Source organism: Camelus dromedarius, chromosome 2 (assembly GCF_036321535.1).
Source record: "Camelus dromedarius isolate mCamDro1 chromosome 2, mCamDro1.pat, whole genome shotgun sequence".
In the NCBI taxonomy this organism is placed as follows: Eukaryota; Metazoa; Chordata; class Mammalia; order Artiodactyla; family Camelidae; genus Camelus; species Camelus dromedarius.
This window is the reverse complement of record NC_087437.1, coordinates 66,819,396-66,839,653: the sequence shown is the minus strand read 5'-3', so window position 1 is coordinate 66,839,653 and position 20,258 is coordinate 66,819,396. Positions and strand designations below refer to the sequence as shown.

The following is a 20,258-nucleotide window of genomic DNA, read 5'->3' as shown; positions in this document are numbered from 1 at the left end:
GATATACTTGGTAGCCAAGGAGAAAGACCACCAGGAGGTGGGAACATGCAGAGGCAGGCTTAGCAGACAAAGAGCCCAATGGGAAGGGAAACCCTGATCAGGGTGTCCAGACTGGTTTCGTCCTTGCTCTCTCTCCCTGTCTCCCAGAGACCAGGTGGGGAAGTAGCTTCCCCTTGTCTCTGCAGGGAGGGGAGCCCACAAACACCTCTGCACATCTGGATGCCTCTGACCCGGCGAGGATTCTGGCCCCCTGACACATCCACACCTGGGGCTGCCCCACCCCTCTCTCAGTTCCTTCTCTTGTTGGACAGAGCTAAACTGTGAGAGATGTCCCCTGGCCAGGCCTAATGTTGGCCATGAGGGTAAACAGGAGTCAGGGAAGACTTGGAGTCGTGGCTTTGTGAGTATGAGGCTTCAAGGGAACACTGCTGTAGGGGAGGGGGAAGCAAAATAGAGTGGGTGCCCCCAAGACACAAATTCATGGACGAATGAATCTGGGAGGCCTTCATGGAGAGGGTGGGACGTGAGCACAGCTTGCACAGTGGAGAAGACTAGGGCAGGGATCTTTTTCTTTTCCCTGATCTGTCCCTCTTACCAGATGCTTAAAGGGAGGTAAGTGAGAGAGGACCACGAAGTGAGCTAAGCAAGTGATTCCAAACCAAGACACACTTGAGGCTGAGTCATGAAGGGATCTGTTAGCCTTCTCCCACGTTTCTTATGTGGACACCAGCTGCCCACTGCCTGCCCTCTCCAATCCCTCTCAGTTCCCAGGATGGAGAATTGGTCACATGGCCTGGGTCCTGAGCGGCTGACTACCCTCCACTGGGTCCTGTGGCACCAGGGCTGCTCTGTCCCCCATATGGAGGTGGTCCTCCTGGTAGGTTCCCCAGTCCTCTCAACCAGCTCAGGCCTGCCTTGCCCGTGTCCCCAGGCCACACCTGCCACGCTGCTCTGAGAGTCTGCTATTCCATCTCTCTGCGGGGAGTTTCAGCCATTGCAAGCCCACACCCTTTTTACACAGGAATCATGATGTCTTTCAAACAATAAAACCCTTCCTCCTCGCTGAAGTTCAGCTGCTCACTTTTTAAGCAGAGGAAGCAAATTTATAGAAGGGGAGAGAGGGCCTCTGGAGCTGACTCCCTCTCCTCCCTCTCCAGAGAGAGCTCATTAAGCCCCAGTGACCCCTGCCTGACGGCTGTAGGATGAGCGAGAACGGGCCCCCCCTGACAGTTTGCTCTACCCACAACTTAACTGCGTGTAATTGAACTAACTGGACCATATGCTGAGGTCACGAGCGGTGTCTTCTAAGTAAAAGATACTTCTTTGAATCCTAAAAGTCTGGCACAGTGTTTTACACGTGAAGATCCAATAAACATACTTAATTTGGTTTGACTGCTAAGGGTGTGCCTCAGCTTAAATGCTCTAAATTACTTCTGACACCAAAGTGTGTGTTAGTCTGGGCCAGAGAGAGGCCTACCAGACGCTTAAACCCTAATCCTTAAAATTGGAAAGAAAGGAAATCTTAATCACTCTTCAACACTCCTGTACCTTTTTCTCAGTCTCCCTCTAACTCCAGGGCTTTACCACTGTCCAGCTGAGTGACTTTGGATAAGTCCTCAGACTTCCTGGAGCCCCAGTTTCCTGGCACTGAGTCAGGCAGGTTCAACCAGGTGATCTTAAAAATCCCTTCCAACACTGACGTTCCAAAATTCCAGGATTCTGGTTGACTAACCAGTGGGAAGCAGGAAGGAGAATGGAGCATGCTGGCAGGTGGGGAGGGGTGGCTGGACAGGAGAAAATAAATACCAAGTTGGGAAGGAAAAAAGCCGTGGAGACAGATGTGCACTTTGCGTCTAACCTGGTCCTTGCTGGGATGGTGTCATCTCGCCGCATCCTACGTGAGGTCCAGGTGATGCTCACGCAGCTGCTCAGCCTGTCTTTTCACTCTTTCATCCACGTGTGCGCTCTGCCTCGTCCCACGTGCTGCTGGAGGACCATTCCCAGACTGTAGGAATCATGGGTGGTGTCATACAGGTTGAGTAAGATAGACGTAGCTCCTCATGGAGTTAAGGGAATAGAAGAAAAGCAGGCATTTAAAACCATGAAAACAAAAGCCACTTAATCAAGCATGACTTGTGTACCAGTTGTTCTAAGACTGTGGAACAAGGACTCACTCTTCTGTGGGGATCAGGGGTGGCTTCTCAGAGGAAGTGACCTGGTGCTGAGTCACCTTGTGCCTGGATTATCTCAGGTTTCTCTCCCTCCAGGTTCTCTTCACTGTAAGTGATACTGACAGATCCTTTAAAACACCAATTTCTTGGCATTGATTTCTTCGTGGAAGCTCTGCAGTGGCCTCCTTGTGACAAGCTTGGGTGGAGACGCAGTCTCCGTTCAGAGCGTCTTCTAGGCTGTTACTCCCAACACAGGCTCTTTTGTCCTCTGGTGCCCAGAGAACCCTGGGGGTATGCCTGACCCCTTTCCCCGAACCCTCAAAAAAGGGATCAGAACCTGAGCCTTTCCATTTCAAAGCTGCTCATTCTTGGGCTACCCCTGGATCAAATCTGACCACTAACACTTTCTTGAGCAAAAAGCAAGCAGGAGTAAATTCCAATTTTGAAGCTGTTAAGGAAAAGGCAAGAGCAAGAGTTAGAAATCAAAAGCATGGTGAGCTGTTTGAGACCCAGCTTCTCTAACTAGAAATAACGCTGTCTGCGTGGTGAACTAGCCTTTTCTTTACTAGTTGTCCACGTTCTTTAGATATTATTCATGACTTCCTCCTCCTCAAAGGAAGTGCCCCGAACTCTGACTGTAATCCTTCATGCCATCTTTATCATTTGGCTCCGTCCTCAGCATATCTGGGGAGAATCACTTCTAAAGGCGGAGCTGAGAGCAGGGTTATGATAGTGGGGGGGAAGGAGAGGGATTCAGGTTCAGGGAATTACAGTACCTGGCTTCTGAATGAAGCTGGTTCTCCATAGGAAACATTCAGAATACTGAGTACATTTTGAGCTGCAAAACCTCAGGATAAAAGCTTGGATGCCATCATCCCTTGCTGTTTTAACACACCGCAGATCACTACTAATTTTGCCTGATTTTACGTGAAGAACGATGCATTCCCCACAAAGGTGAAGGTGCAGTGCCTGCAGGAGCGTATCTTTTTGTTGTGATGCATCAGAGATTCAGAAAGAAAGCTGGGGAAGGGAGGCGTATCAGTTTCCAAAATACTCTACCTTATGTTCAGCTATGTTCCCTGAGACCAAAAAACAGAAACTCAAAGAAATTAGACAACCTTGGTTTACATCATAAAACAGTGTTCAGAATTCTAGACAATACAGCAGAGCTGTGTGTCCTGTTTTTTTGGCAGTTTACTCTATTTGAGGTTACAGGAAAGGCTCTAGAGAAGACTTCCCTCACCTGGGTTCTGAAGGACGCTGGAGCATCTGGGTGCATCTCAGTCACAAGGAGCGTGCAAAGGCATGACGGGTAGGCTCAGGGAATGGTGGGGAGTTTGATGTGACTGGAGAGGGTCGTGTTGGGGGAGGGGTCGTAAAGAAGTGAGCAAGCCCTCTGTGGTCCTCGGTCTTCACTGGGGACAAACACAATCAGATCTGTGTTTTTGAAAACTCATTCTGGTGGCTTGCAGGGGGATGGACTGAGGAGACTGCTAGCACTAAAAGCCCCAGCAACGTCGCCACTCTGCCGCCTCCCCGACTCCTTCCTGTTCAGGTGCTCCATGAACACCTATCACTTTTTTAAAACAAACTTTTAAAAGAGAACCTCTTTTAGAGTTTCTCCAAGGGTAGTCCTGAGAATTTGTAGGGGAATCTCCTGGAGTCTGCACTTTTCTTTAGCTGCTGAGAGGCTCTTTTGCACACCAAGGTATGAGAATCTCCCGGAGGCTAGTTTCTAGGCAGGCCTCCCTCCCTCCATCTTCAGCCATTGGAAATGGTCAGCCCTGGTCTCAGGGGAGAGCCTGCGTGTGCAGATGCATAGTCTTAAACCATGAACACCAAAGAGGCTTCAAGTTCTAATGGAAGGGGGTGAGATTTGGTGGGTTTTTTCCTTCTACTCATCTGTATTTAAATTTTTTTTCTACTTGTAGTACTCGTATAATAAGGGGAAAAAAAGCTAAATAAAATAAATTTAATGAGCACCCAGTGTTTGCAAGCACTGAACAAGTTCATGGAAGAAACGGGTTGTCCCAAAAGGGTTACACATTGCAGGGAAGTGCCGTTGTTTTCAGCAGGAAAGAGGCCTTGTAACAACAGGAAGCTCTGGGAGGTCGCGGTACCCAGGCTTCCAAGCACAGCGGTTCTGGAAACAATGGCTGCCTGTGGCTCGGGAATATTGGGCAGGAAATGAAAGGATGCTGGGAGGGGGGTGAGCAGGGAGGAGCTGATAAGCGCTACCTGGCTGTCCTTCGCCTAGGCCCAGCAGGCCAGCAATGAAGTTGTTTTTTCTAAATGCTCCCCATCTTTCATTAGCACAGTTGATCTTAGGAAAGCACAGAAATGAAAAGAACCCATGGTGCCCTAAGCCTGGAAACCATTAGGAAGCTGAGTTCCCCCGGGGGAAACCAGAAGGTACAACCAGGAAGAGGAGGTAGTTCTGGCTCTCAGGGCACGGTCCCCTCAGTCACAGGACCTTCAGATGAACTCAGCACCACTTAGAGCCCACTCCCTGGAGGACTCCAGCCTCCATAATAATAAAAATAGCCCTGGGGTTAATAGGAGTCCAGCAATACCAAAGGAGATGCAGGTAGAACTCTTGAGATCAAAGTTTATATTTATTTAACACAAATTTTTGTTCTTATGGGTGGAGCAAGATGGGGAGTCAATTAACAACACAAATAAGAAACAAAACCAAAACTAACAAACAAAAAATAATGCTAATGCTTTGCCCGAGAAGACCTAGATAAACAGGAACCAGTAGGAGTGAGGACCTGAACGTCGCAGGTAGAATCAGTTCTTCATTTCTAGCCCGGCTTCTCCCTGGCTTCATCCAGGAAGTTCACAGGTCATGGGATGTTGGCCTTGGAAGGAATAAGCAATCATCTAGATCCAGAACTTGAACTTAGTGCAGAGAAAAGTCTGAGGCTGGGAGTGGCTGTTTCTTGCTTGAGGACATACAGCTGGTTTGTGTTGCTTTAACCAGCATCTGGTATCTGGGAGACACCTAGGGGCAATTCAAAGAGGAGAACGGTTACTCCCCTCAAAGGTCTGAAATCTAGTACCTGGAGGTCAGGGCTAGAACCCGGGGTTCTTAACTCCCTGTTGTAGGTCCTTCTCTCTCATCAGGTTGCTCTTAGACATGAAATCACCCCAGCTTTCTGCTGCTTTCTGGTCTTCGCCATGCCTGGTCTGTGCCTGGGTTCCCCTAGTGTGGAGGTTATGCTTATGTAAGGTACTGAAAAATGCATGAACTTGGGATTCAGACAGACTCATCAGTGCTTTGCCACTAGCTGTTTGATCTTGGACAAGCCATTCAACTCCATCAAACCTTAGTTTTCCACCTGTAAGATAAGAGCAGTCACGTCTACCCCTCAGAGTTGTGAGAATTAAATGAAATCATGATCATTAAGCAAGGGACCCCACATAGCGTTTGGTTAGTGCATCCCATGACCACCTACTAGGCATGCAAACAAAAAAAGTCTGGACACACATGAGAAGAAAACTTGCATTGTCCTCATTCTTAAGATGATTGGTGTTAGTGAAGCATACAATTCAAGAAGCTGGTTTATTTTCCCTGTTTCTCTCTCATTAACCTGCTCAGCTCCATCCCTTCTTCTGGGACTCTCTCCGGAGGGACATGTGGTCATCCTGTCTATCCATCGCTGTGGAAGAGCCCCCATCCGTGGCATCTCAGAAAGCGGGTGGCAAGAAAGAGAGGGGCTGCTAGTCCAAAAATAAAATCTTGAACACATGAGCCACCCTGACTGTGTGCAGTTAAGTTGAGAATTTAAATGATTTCTCGGCAATGAAAGGGAAGCTGATGCTCACAGCCGGACCTGAGGCTGCTGGGATGTGACCGAACTTTCTGCCATCCACAGGCAGCCTTATGGAGTGAGTGACGTCTGCCCCCCACTCCCCTGAGAACAAAGACAGACCGTAGAAAAGAACAGCCAAAAAAAAAAAAAGTCTTTGTAAACTATACGAAGCCTAGCACCCTCTATTTTCAGTGAGGGACGTTCTCAGCAAAGAGACACTTTCTGCACAGTTCCTGTGTACAAGGTGACGAGGGCCAGCTCTAAGCCCAAGGCCGTGTGGGGGCTCCTTGAGGTCTGTTCTCTGTGTATCCTCATCACACCCCACCCTTTCTCTCCACTCAGCACCACCCTTCCTCATGGTCACAACCGTCCCCTCCTCCAAAACAAAAGCAAACCCAGAGCCCCTGTGACAGTCCCTCTGAGGCTGTTTCCACTGGCTTGTTAACTAGCAGATGACGGACATTTGGTCCCAGATATTTCACTGCCCTCACCCAGCCTTTTGTCTCTGAGTCTCTCCTAAAGAAAGTTTAGGAAGCAGCTAGAAAAGCGTGGGCCTTCTCACTTCCTCTTCGACAAAGCATAAGAGGTCCTCGGCACTGACCCTAAAGGGACACCTTGGTTTTGCTCATCTGAGTGATATGTTTGTGGCAAGTCTTTATCCCCTCCCTTCCCCACCTTGCTCAAAAGCCCCTTCCCTTGAGGTGAGGAATTCCAGGATACCCCTGATGAGGCAGCTGCCTGGATTGGACATTATTCTATAGGCAATGGGGAGCCACTGAAGGGTTTGGAGTCGGGGAGCTTTATCATCAAGATAGTGTTTTAGAAAGATTTGTCTGGCAGTGGAGCTCAGAACAGATTGTAGTCTTCCTAGGCTGTCATTAAAAGCTCCCCCAGTTTACCTGAGTTTGCCTTCTCTTCCACCAGACTGGTCTAGTCAGCATTCCTGGGATTCAGCACATTATTTCTTGTTTTCCCACCTTGCGTATGCCAGTCCCTGCTCTACCTCCAACAGAAAGTGGGTGATGTTTACAAAGTGATTATTATATGCCAGAAGCTGACGCAAGGCTTCTGTCTGTGTCATAGTATTTACTGCATCACATCACAACATAGCATCTCAAATCACTGCTAGGAAGCAGTGTCAGGGTTCTTAATGTGTAGCCTTCCGAGTCCTCTATCCACTTACACATTGTGAGGACCCAGGGCGAGGGTCCTGTCTCAGCACTTTCTAACCAGCTCCTTCTCATACTCTCAGCTCTCTTTAATGCACACAATTTCCTGTTCTTGTTCAACACCAGAAGCCCTGCCTGACTTCCCCCACTGTGGTGTAATCTGTTTAGAAGAACTGCTATCACATTTCTGTGCCTCTCTAAGGCCCTCAACGTTAATATTTTGCTTGATATTTTCACACTGGCCAAGTTACATAATACCTCTGAGCTTCAGTTTCCTCATTTATAAAACAAGGATAAATGCCTTCCTCATAAAGTGGTTCTGAGGACTGAACTGGGTACAAATCATGCATGGAAGTGTAGCACTCAGGGCTGAGCACATATTAGGTACACAGTAATCGTCTATTCCCTTCTTGGCTTCTTGAGGGTAAAGATCTCATTCACCTTCTTGTCCCCTGGGCTACATAGGCCCCCAGTGCATCTGCTTAGGTAGGAGAATTGTTGTCATTGGAAAGAGTTGGTGCACTCACTGATAGCAGAGACCTGAGGGCCTGGCTGGGACGGGTCAGGGCATGGACCAGGGGGGGAACTGGACACTTCTACAGGAAAGAGCTGACTGGACCTAGCATCTGAGACCCTGGAAGTGAGGAAAGGAGGGGACTCCAGGCTGCAATCTGCCATCAGGAGCTTCACCCAGCAGTGGAGCAGAGCTAGTCCTCAGCCACAGCAGGCCTGCAAGTTAGGCAAACCCTTCTATTTAACAAGGAGCAACCACCTTGCAGGGTCACTGGAAAGGACTAACAAATAGACAGAAATTGCCTCACTAACTTCAGAAAGGCCTCTGGCTTCTTTAGTGAAATTTGTTTTTTAAAACCTATTTCTTTCTTTGAAAAAATTATTTGTGCTTCATCCTCATTAGAGAAAATTCAGAAAAACAAAGTTAAGGATATAGAAAAGCAAAAACACACTATTAACTTTTCAGTGATTTTTATCATTTAAGATACGGGGAAGGGTGATGTAAAAGGGAGACACTCTTTGCTCTTTGTATTTGTGTGTCTTTTTCATTCTTTATTCTTTTCCCCCCAGTTTTACTGAGATATAATTGACATACATTACTGTATAAGTTTAAGGTGTGCAGCATAATGGCTTCACTTACATCTATTGTGAAATGATGACCACAATAGGTTTAGTTAGCATCCATCATCCCATATAGATGCAAGAAAAAGAGAAAGCAAAGAATTTCTTTTCCTTGTGATGAGAACACTTAGGATTTCCTCCCTTCACAATTTTCATATATATAACGTACAACAATGTTAACCACAGTCATCATGCTGCATCTCACGGCCCTGGTACTCATTTATCTTGTAACTGAAAGTTTGTACCTTTTGACCACCTTTCTCCAATTCCTGCACCTCACCCTTCCCACCTCAGCCTCTGGTAACCACAAATCTGATCTTTTTTCTATGAGTTTGGTTCTATTTTGGTTTTTTAGATTCCACATCTAAGTGAGATCATACAGTATTTGTCTTTCTCTGACTTCTTTCACTTAGCATAATGCCCTCAATGTCCATCTATGTTGTCACAAATGGCAGGATTTCCTTATTTTTTATGGCTGAATATTATTCGATCGCATATGTATGCCACAACTTCTTTATCCAATCATCTGTTGATGGAGACTTACTTTGTTTCCATGTCTCAACTATTGTAAATAAAGCTGCTATGAACAGGAAGGTGAAGATATCTTTTCAAGTTAGTGTTTTTGTGTCCTTTGGATGTACTCCCAGAAGTGTAATTGCTGGATCATATGGCAGTTCTATTTTTAATTTTTTGAGGGTGCTCCATACTGTTTTCCATAGTGGCTGCACCAAATTATAATCCCACTAATGGTGCACAAGGGCTCCCTTTTCTCCACATTCTCACCAGCATTTGTTAAATCTTGTCTTTTTGATGTTGACCATTCTAACAGGCATGAAAAGACGTCTCATTGTGGTTTTGATTTGCATCTCCCTAATGACTAGTGATGTTGAGCATCTTTTCATGTATCTGTTGGCTTTTTGTGTATCTTCTTTGGAGAAATGTCTATTCAGATCTTTTGCCCACTTTTAAATTGGATTACTTAATTTTTTTGCTATTGAGTTGTGTATATTTTGGATATTAACGTCGTATCAGATATATGGTTTGCAAATATTTTTACCTGTTCCATAGGTTGCCTTTTCACTTTGTTGATTGTTTCTTTTGCTGTGCAGAAGCTTTTTAGTTTGATGTAGTCCTGCTTATTTATCTTTGATTTTGTTGCTTCTGCTTTTGGTGCTATATCCAAAAAGTCATTGCCAAGACCCAGTGAAGGAGCTTTTTTCCTGTCTTCTTCTGAGAGTTCCATAGTTTCAGATCTTACATTGAGTTCTTTACTCCATTTCAAGTTAACTTTTGTTAGTGGTATAGATATAGGTCTAGTTTGACTCTTTTACATGTGAATATCCAATTTTCCCAGCATCAGTTATTGAAGAGACTATCTTTTCTACATTGAGTATTCTTGGCCCCTTTGTCAAATACAGCAGACCATATATTCTTGGGTTTATATCTAGGCTTTTGACTTTTTTCCGTTGATCTATTTGTTTTTACACCAGTATCATACAGTTTTGATTATTATAACTTTATAGTATAGCCTGAAGTCAGGAAGTGTTTTTCATTTTCATACTGCTTTTGTAACTTTTCAAAAGAAATTTAAAAGTAAATGTTAACTGCTAGATGTTGAACACCTAAAATCCATCACCACTGTAATGGATGGTAGGGGCTGCAGTGGTAGAATTTCAGGCATTTGGGTAGTTAAGGGCAAGGAACCAGTCAGCTTTCCTTAAATGCTACCTCCATACTTGGCCAACAATTCATGGGACCTGCCCTGCAGGTGGGGAGGGTTTGAGTCAGGCAGGTGTAGCCTGGGGCTTTCTTTTTTGTCCTCCTCAATGTGGTACCATGAAAAAAGTCAGACAAACCTAAGTTTGGATCCCCACTTTGGCACTTACTGGCTATGTGATGTTGGTCAACTTACCTAACCTCTCTGAGAATCAGCTTTCACATTTTCAAAATGAAGAATTTTACCTTTTTCATGGATTGGCTATGATTATAGAATGGAAAATGCTATGAAAAGAGAAAAAAAAAGCACCTTATGCAGTGCCTGACACATAAAAAGTGCTTTCTTCTTCAAAGGACCCAGATATCAATGGAGCACTGAAAACCAATCTGGAGAATAATGGCCAATCTCCTGCTCAGCAAAACACTTCAAGTGCATGTGTTTTCAAGGCTCTTCTGGATGAATAAGACAGTACTGTCCTCCTTGTCCTAAGAAGCTCACAACTTAGTAATGGAGATGACACAGGTCGAGACAACACCCAGCACCTAGTGCTGGATAAAAGCAAGTTTGCAATAAGTATTTATTGAATTGGACTTTTTTATGAAAAATTTTTGGAAAAGGTAATATATTCTTATAGTTAAAGACTCAAAAGTATAAAAGAATTGACTCATAGCTCTGGCCCCAGCCTCCCAGTTCTTTTTCCTGTAGGCAGCTAAAGTTGTCACTTTCTTATGTGTCCTTCCACAGATATTTAATGCATATACAAAGGAATTGTATAGTTGTTCTTTTGTTTTCTGTAAAGAAAAAAAAAAGCAAATGCCAGCATACCAATACGGTCTGCACCTTGATCTTTTTGTTTAATAATATATATTGGAGACAACTGCATATCAGTACATGAAAGTTCCTCATTCTTTCTGATGATTATATAGTATTCCATTACATGGATGTTCCATTATTTACATAAACAGCTTCCTATTGATGGACAATCTTGTGCCATTGCAAAAAATTTCTGCATTGAATAACCTTGTACATATAGAAATGTCCCGGAATTGGGGTAGTGAAAGTGTTCTGAAATATGATGGTTGCTTAACTCTGTAAGTATACTGAAAACCACTTAATTGTATGCTTTAAAAGGGTGAATTTCATGGCATTTGAATTATATCTCAATTTTTAAGGGTTAAAAAATAAAAAAAGAAACTTTTTTCAAAGGAGGACAGGCTAAAGTCTAAAGATATTTAAAAATTCTTTTTCCTCAGAAAATTAGAAAGCAGCTACTTTGCTTTTTGTAAAGAACAGAGAATATTATACTTTAAAAAATAAATACCACAAATTTTCAGGCTTTTCTATAATTCCACATTATGCCAGGAGGAAGAGAGTAGAAAGAAGTGAAAACAGGGAATTGCCAAAGAACAGTGAGCTCTCAGGCAAGCGGAGACTCACAGAGGCGAGGGAGGAGTGTGGCACAGGAGGGATGGAGTCGCAGGACAGAGGACGGATGGGACAGAAACAAAAACTGGGAGCCGGCAGAGAGAGAAGGTACAGGAGCCACTGAGATGGCTCTTAGATTCCCAGGGAATGGGAAGCGAGGAAGTTCTCTGCTGACAATCAAGAATCATGGAAAAGTGATTGAAATCTTTACTTCATCTCTTGAAAAAAATGTGGGAGCAGAATGGGCTCATCCACTGCAGAGCAGAGCTGCTTGGAGTCCTCACTCTGTCCCCTGTGCATGGCAGCAGACTCTCAGAGATTTCTTCCCTGTTCAGTGGCTTGTCTCTCTGTGACCCTCCCCCTGCAAGTATCAGTTCTTCTTCATCTGCCAGTGGTCCTTGGTCCTTTCTATCACCCTAGTCAAGATGATGAATATATCCATCACTCCCAAAAGTTTCCTCTGCCCCTCTGCAGTTCCCACTTCCTTCCTCTTCCTTGCTTTCTCTCACTAAAAATTAGGTTGTATTTTCTAGAGTCCTAGATTAATAGAATCATATAGTATGTACTCTTCCATAGTCTGCCTTCTGTCACGTACATGCTTTATCATTGCTTTTTATTGCCGAGTCATATTCCATTATGTGTATGCACTTTGAAGATTAGGGATGCAGAACTCAGAGAGGGGGTGAAATATGACCTGTACAAGACCCTAACAAAAATCCAGAATGGGGATGGAGACATGCCATATTTTCCTGAAACACAAATGCAATTTGCACTATGAAAGAATGAGGCCACCATGACCACACAACTGACCAAATAAAACTGTACTTGTTCCAGTCTCCCTCTCCAGATCTGATCAGATCTCAGCCACATGGGGAACTGGGGCAGCTTAGCAGACATTACTTCTGGGGGGATTCAGAGAAATGGTTTGACTGCTGGCCTTTTCTGCCCTAAATCCTTGAAAAGGTTAGGGATTGAGGAAAGGAGTACCCCAACATATGTTTATTTATACTTATTTATTTCTAAGTGTAAAATGTCTTTTAGTTGTACCAGATTGGATCAAATGTAAGAAAGAAGTTTAAAATGTTTTGTAAACTGTAAAACGTAAATCAAAGGCAAAGTTTTCTTTTCCATCAGAAACCACCTCAAGATTTATTTTGTGCTTGGATTAAAATTTAACGTTTAAGATCGCTGATCCGGGAAAAACAAAACAAAACAAAAAAGGGACTTAGAGAACCATCAGTGGAACAATTCAAAGAAGTTATAATATTGCATCATAATCAGCAACTGTGTGTACCTCTGTAGGAGGAGACAAAGTTCTTTGGGTTCATGATAAATCCCACAGAACTAGCTCTGTGACTCTGACTTCCAGCATCACTCCTTTCAGGCCTAAATAGACAATGAAAGCTTTCTTTTCATCTGTAAGTACTCAGCCATTTTGTACCAAGCTTCTACCCTGTCCAGAGTCCTAGGGTGTCCCCAGTTTGATTGGACCCCAGGGACAATAGTCTAAAGAGTTCTGAGGCTTTGAGACAAAACTCTTATTAGCGCCTGCAGCACCACGGGCCAGTATTACTTTTAGAGCCTGGCTACCCTTAATGTGGGTTGCAGACTGTCTGTATCTGAATCATCTGGGAATTTGTTAGAAATGCAAATTCTTGAGCACCCTGCAGCAACCCTCCCATTGGAATCTGCGTGCTAAGAGGATCCCAGTGGTTTGTATCCACGTTAAAGTATGAGATGCTTTAGTGTGCATCAGAGTCACCTGGAAGCAGCTGCTGGCCCTCACCTGGGGACCACAATCTGAGAACCACTGCTCTGACTCTAGAGCCAGATGATTACAGAGATCAAGTGGGTCCTTTCACATTTACTGAGAGTAATCGAGACTCCTTAGTCTTCCAACGCGACCTGAGACGAGACTCCAGGAAAGCTAACACTCCTCAGGGACTGGGACCATGGCCTTTTTCTCTGGGTTGTTTTAATATTGTCTCCTGTTTAAACAGATCCAGGACAAGAGGTTCTAGGGCCTCTGTACCAAAGCCAGAGTAAATTTATGTCAGAGGCTCCATCCGGGAATGTGTTCCCCACCTTTAAAACAAACGGAGCCCGAGGTGCTGCAGCTGAGGGCCATGGTGCTGGCAAGCCGCTCCCTGAGGATGGGGTAGGACGGATGGGTGACCCTGCAGTGCCCTTTTGTGGAGTGTTCTTTATAAAGGGCCTTCAAGGCTGAGGCTTTTGTCTTTGAGTCCCCCTTGGAAATGGTCCAAGCTCTTAAGTCCACTTGTGCCCTGTGTGGCACCACAGCCATATACCTTGGTACAGAAGCACCTTGCCAAACACGTCCAGATCAAGCACAGTTACAGAACTGCTAACAAAATCCATACCCTGTTGCCCTGCTGCCTTTGTGTTATGAAGATACACCTCAATGCATAGAAGAGAGGCTGCAGGTGAGCAAAATGACCTTCAAATAGAAACACTGAACCGGAGAAGTCTGCAAAAGGCATTCATCCGGGAATGTGTTCCCCACATTCCCGGATGTGTTGAGGTGAGTGTTGACTGGTAAGAGGTTGGTCAACCCGCCCCCCGCTGCCCATCGGATGGAAGGAGGCAAACTGTTTTCACCAAGCTTGCATCTCACAAATTATAAATTTCATCATAGAGAAGCTTCAGGTAGAAATTGTAACTGTCACTGTGGAATACTCATTATATGCCAGGGTCTGTGCTAAGTGTTTACAGGTGTTACTTCAGTCCACCAGCTCTGAGGTTAACATCATTGTTATCCTCATCTTACAGATATGGAAACTGAGAGAATGACTGCATATTTTTCCCAAGGCTACAAAGGCAATTTGGTGTCCCAACCTGTGCTCTGAACTGTGACCACATGTGGCAGGTTACAGAACAGCAGCTGGTGTGCTGGGGAAAGAGCTGACCTTTTGTGCACAATAGGGATTTAAAAAAAAAAATGAGACAACTTTTTATAGCATTTGAACTCTGTTTGTTTGCTTGCTTATTTGTTTGTTTGTTTATAAAATGTTTTGAGAGACATGAGGGTGGGAGACAAAAATTGTACCAAGACCTCTATTTCATAAAATAGATCAGAGTATAGCTCTTCTGGTTGAAGCCAGGTGGGGGCTCTGGACCCCGCCCACTCTCACAGCCCCTCCTCCACCACACCCTGATCCTACCCTGTAGTCACTCAAAGGGAGTAGCTCCACCTCTGTGTCTCTGGCCTCAATATTTCCAAGTCCACTCCCTGCCCTCTTTCCACCTGGGGTAACTAAGAAACACCTCACCAGTTGGTCACGAATGACACTGGCAAAATATGGATGTGTCCTGGAGGGGAGAGGCTCTGGGGGTGCACTGCCTTTGAGAAGTGGGTATCAGCACCTAAAATGATAGTTAGTAGTTGAAGAAAATGATGGGAGAGTTGTTTAGAAGGTATTGTAATAGTGAATCCAGGAAGAATGTTGAGTCTGAATGCCTAGTATCTACTAATGTCAAGGTCCAGTCCAACTTGGAATTAGGTGTAGGTATGATCGTGTGCATTAAGCATTAATGGATAGGCACTAGTCTAACCTAAGGTGTTAATGGACTGGGTATTTTTTAGGGGAGCGGGCACAGTGCTAACCCAGCCACAAATTCATGAAGTTCCAATACCATCTCTATGCCTGAAGACTTTGGCGCCCAAAGCTTTGGTAAACTACCATCCACAGCACACTCATGGAGGGACTTCACGTGAGTCTGCCTGAGGACCAAAGTGTCAAGTGACTTGCCACTCTCTCCACACCATCCAGAAGACCTGTGGCTGCCATTCTGGGTCACTGAGCTGGCTAGGCTGGTCGAAGTCAACTCCAAGGAGAGAACAGCGTAGCCAGACTCTTCTACCCAGGCACTGGACTTCTAGAGTGGCAGGAATTCAAGAGGCCATGTTGGTCTCTTTTCTGTGGTCCATTCAGTCAATGACTGGTTTGACCCATTTGGTGGTGGTGGGGTGGGGTTTGGTTTTTACCTTTAAAAAAATCAAAACACTTTAACCTTTAAATCACTTTTAATATTCTGGCAGATATTCTTCCAGTCTTTATTCCCTTTGCAATTTTTTAAAACATAGTTGAATTCACAATGTATATTTGATTTTGTGCCTTGTTTTTCTTTTACCTACCTATATAATAAGCATTTTTCCATGTGTTAATTACTTTTCATAAGCAACCAGTACTCTTGAGTGAGAGAAGTAGATTTACCTGCCCCTTGGTTTCTTCATGGCTAGAATAGGCAACGGTTCTCTAATTTTATCATTCAACAGTCACAGGAAGGCTTTTTAAAACACAGATGGCTGGGCCCCAACCTCCAGGATCTCTGACTCAGTGGGTCTGGAGTGAGGCCTGGTGTTTGCATTCCCATCAAGTTCCCAGGAGATGCTGCTGCTGCCAGTCAGGAGACCACACTGGGAGAACCAGTGAAATGAAGAGGTTGGGTTGTGGGATTTCCAAGGTCACCGCTGGTTTCAAAATCTAAGTGTTTGCATATTTTTCAAATTCTTTAAGAAAAAAAAAAACTAACTCTTAAAACACATGAGTTTTCCAAACTTTAACAAAACCCTATGTTTTTTTTAAATACCGAAGAACATCATCTACCATTTATAAGTAATTGTTTCCACTTGTAACTCATATGCATTCTATACTCATTTCTCTTTTGAAGTTACCTGGATTTTTAAAAGCCTATCTTTAAAAGACAGTCAGACTTATGTCTAATACTTTACTGTTTTTTCTTTTCTTTTGCGTAGTTCCATATGTATTGAAGAGCTGTGCAGAATTTATAGAGACTCACGGCATTGTGGATGGAATTTATCGGCTTTCAGGAGTCACCTCAAACATACAGCGGCTAAGGTAAGTCAAAGAATAGCCCCCCGAAGAATTTTTCCATGATCTTTCCTCTGTCCATACCTCTATCTGCAGGTGTTGGGGGTATTAAACACTGAAGGGATTGAGGGAAGTTTGGCAGGACAGAAGATCAAGTGCTGATGTTTTCAGATGCCTGACTGTTCTTAATCCAATCAGGAAGCTCTCCAGTCTGATGTAATTCTTTCCAACAAAAGCTCCTGAGGGCTTTTATTCTGTTTCTTTGTCTTGTACCAGATTTATCCTTCTTAGGTAGATTCAATTGAACTCAAACGATTTAAATTACAAGTTGGGGAAAAATGATTTATTATTACCCACTTACCAACCCAAAGCTCAGATCCCTGTTCTGTGGTTTTCAGAACTTAGAGATTGATGTGAATTTTTCTGTTGGTACACACTCAACATCTGATATTTCATCTGGTCGAGAGGTCAGAAGTCTTGTGCATTTCTCTAACTGATACATGTATTTTAAAAATTACTGATGGAGAAACTATTTCCAATCCTATGGATTTATCCTAAACAATTCTGAAATGTATCCTAGAATTTTTTTTGAAGAAATTTCTATCTCATTGAATTAAGAGGACAATAATCTTCATATAAAACACAGATATGTGTGTGTATATTTTATATGCATTATATATATAAAATAGAGTATACATAAATCTATATAGCTTATGTACAGCGTATATAGGTTATATATAATATATTCTATGACTAAAACAATAGATTTATTATTTTGAATATTGTTCTTTAATATCAAAAGAACATACTTTATTGTGTTATTTTTATATATTTACTATATGTTCTTTAGCTATAAATGTAGACTTTTAAAATAATAAAACATTCTTGTCACAAAATTAGTATATAAAATGTAATACATTGTGCAATTCATTTTTATTTTCTTCCTCCTATTTGGTTTTCTGCCCCTCCCCCTCAAATCTCCACTGTAATAAAACTATACCAAAGGAATAAAGCATCCTTTTTACTTCTGGAGAAGTAAGAGCTGTTAAAAAGTAGTTGATTTATTGCAGCCATAGATTTTTAACAAATCTATATGCTTATATAATTTCACTAATGTACTCATGTGACATTTTTCAGAGTTTTAGCAGCAAGTATTTTTAGTGGTTTGCTCTTAGCTCTAGAATATACTACCCAGCAGTTGGTATCAGGGAAGGACACTTGGACAGGGGCCAATTCTTTTTCATTTAAGGATTGACCTTAGCCTTGACAAGGGAAATTTTTGTTTTTGTTCTGCCCTCGTAAAAAACACATGCCTATGAATTTATGAGGCCATTGCATGGTTTTCTTTTCAAGGCCTCACTCAGTTCCTTTCAGGTTCTGACAGCATAAGGGATTTCCCTTCCCTTTATTAAAGGGGCAGAACCGGACTACTGGTGAACGGGCAGTGAGTTGTTGGAGATGCTGGCTTGAGTCTGCTTGACTTTGTCACTACTTGTTTGACCAAGTGAATACTCTCAAGAAACCTAACTTCACTTCTGTATTAAAGCTTAGGTTTATCATCTTTTAAATAGATTTTTAACTAGTAAGTATATATAATTTGAAGCAGTATATTCACGTAACCTTGTTAGGAAATTTTTAAAAATTAGAAACAAGGCCTGGAATCTGACAATGTTTCCAAACACCCGTCTATAGATTGTTTAAGAAGATATTTATAAGCTCATCTGTCCTGTGGGAGTCACTATGAGGCATCCTAGAAGTTTCCATTCAGCATCAAAGAGAAAGTTGATTCAAGTTCTCAAACCCTGGGTTTCAGTCTCCAGATAAAACAAGTTGGCTGACATGAATATGTGGACATGAATGATAACAATCTGACTCACCCTGGTTTTGGTCTCTCCTCCAAGAAAGAGAAGTTCATTTAGAACAATATTTTGGAAAAACTGAAATCTCAACAGGGTTTTTGGCAAATTGTTTACATGTATCCCCACTGTTTGTAATTGAGACTACAGACACGCCATGAGAAATCCACTTGTAAATGGGATTCTGGCTTGCTAATTCCAGCAGCTTCTGGAAGGATGATCCAGACCTGAAGTGGAAATCTTCCTGTAGCTTCCTTGTGCTTGTGCGAGAAGGTCTTTTTGAATCAAGGTCAAAATTATGGTCAGATCAGCAGTTTAGGGTCTTTTGACCCCCTAAGCAGCCAAGTAGCTGCTGACATGGAACACATGTTCCTGGGATTGTTATGTCTCTGTCTGTGTTGTTTCAGGCAAGAGTTTGGCTCAGATCAATGTCCAGATCTGACAAGGGAAGTGTACCTCCAGGACATCCACTGTGTGGGCTCCCTCTGCAAGCTCTACTTTAGGGAGCTCCCCAATCCCCTCCTGACTTATGAGCTCTATGAGAAATTCACGGTGAGTGTTTGGATTTCCATCATGGTTACTGGGTGGGAAGCATGGATGGATGGGTCAAGGAAAGTTTCAGCACTAAAATAACAATAATAATACTCACCAGATGGTTAACATTATCTTAGTGATGGAAGCAGGATGATATAGTGAGGAAATCAGGGTAGCGGGACTGTTGGCGAAATTTTTCCTTTCTTGAACTTTCAGAATCATGTTTGTTTTAAGAACTGCGTTAACTCATCTCCATATTTATTTAACCAAATGTGCATCATTATATGGGGAGGAAACTAAGAACCAGAGAATGAAATGACTGGCCCAAGGTCACACTGTCCCCAAGCAGGACAGGAGCCTGAGGCTCCAGATGCTACTCTCATGGCTCATTCATTTTTATCAGGCTATTCCTCCCATGGTTTGGGGGTCGGGGGAGTTGGGCAGAGAGGCGGGTGGGTAGAGAAGGGAGAGAGAACAAACAGAAGTCAAGACAGAGGTTAGAAAGCTGGGAAGAGAAACGAATCATCTGGGAAAAGCAGCCAAGAGGGAGTGCAGGATAGGCCAGTGAGTCTGGCTGGTGGAGGACGGGTGGGTGACAGCAGAGCACCTAAGCAGCAGCAGCATGGCCACCAAATAGGGCACCCAGAGAAGAAGCAGAAAGGAGAATTAATGCCCACAGCACGTCTGTAGAGATAGCATTAAAGGCAGAGCTTGAACATCTGGCTGCAGGGGAGGTGCAAAGTAGATGAGGAGTTGGGTTTAACCAAGGTTGAGGCTCAGCTGGAAGAGAGTGGGAGAGAGATGAGAGTGTGTGTAAGGGAGTGACTGAAATAACTGACCACACAATTCTGTCTGGATAAGAAAGGAAATGAGGGCATAATTCAGGTGAGAAGCAGTGAAAAAGCAGATCGGTGGATTATTCATCCCAGTGAGGTCAGTAGACTGTTGGAGTAGGGTGGTCAGAGAAGATGTTTGAAATTAAGATTATGAAGGAATTGCAATTATTGATAAGGTCCAGATCTAGGCTCTAACCATGGGACGGAATCTTTCTCGTGGCTCCAATAATAAACCTATTTTAAGCAAAGAAATGTTCTTCAATTTGATATTATAGAGGAATATATGAATACTTTTTAAAAACTGGGCTAGGACGATTAAAATATATTTAGGAGTTTTCAGTGATACAGGAAAATACTCATAGTGATAATCGGAAAAAGCAGATACATAACTGTATATTGAGACATGAGTAAAAAAGAAAAATGTTCAAAAGATTAATAGCCACTTATTTCAATGATGGAATGATAGTTTTCTCCTTTTTTTTTTTTTACATTTTTTTATTGAGTAACAGTCATTTTACAATGTTATGTCAAATTCCAGTGTAGAGCACAATTTTTCAGTTATACATGAACATACATATATTCATTGTGACATTTTTTTTTCGCTATGAGCTACCACAAGATCTTGTATATATTTCCCTGCGCTATACAGTATAATCTTGTCTCTCTATTCTGCATATTAAAATCCCAGTCTATCCCTTCCCACCCCCCACCCCCTTGGCAATCACAGGTTTGTATTCTATGTCTATGA

General features: G+C 43.2%; 1 protein-coding gene across 1 annotated transcript in view; it reads left to right on the top strand.

Moving 5' to 3' along the window:
* Positions 1-20,258, top strand: part of ARHGAP31 (Rho GTPase activating protein 31) — a 96,270-nt gene that overhangs the window by 39,937 nt on the left and 36,075 nt on the right. Inside the window, exons 2-3 of the mRNA XM_031455321.2 lie at positions 16,209-16,311; positions 18,548-18,692. Of these exons, the coding sequence (XP_031311181.1) occupies positions 16,209-16,311; positions 18,548-18,692 (248 nt within the window). The remainder of the gene's footprint in view (positions 1-16,208; positions 16,312-18,547; positions 18,693-20,258) is intronic.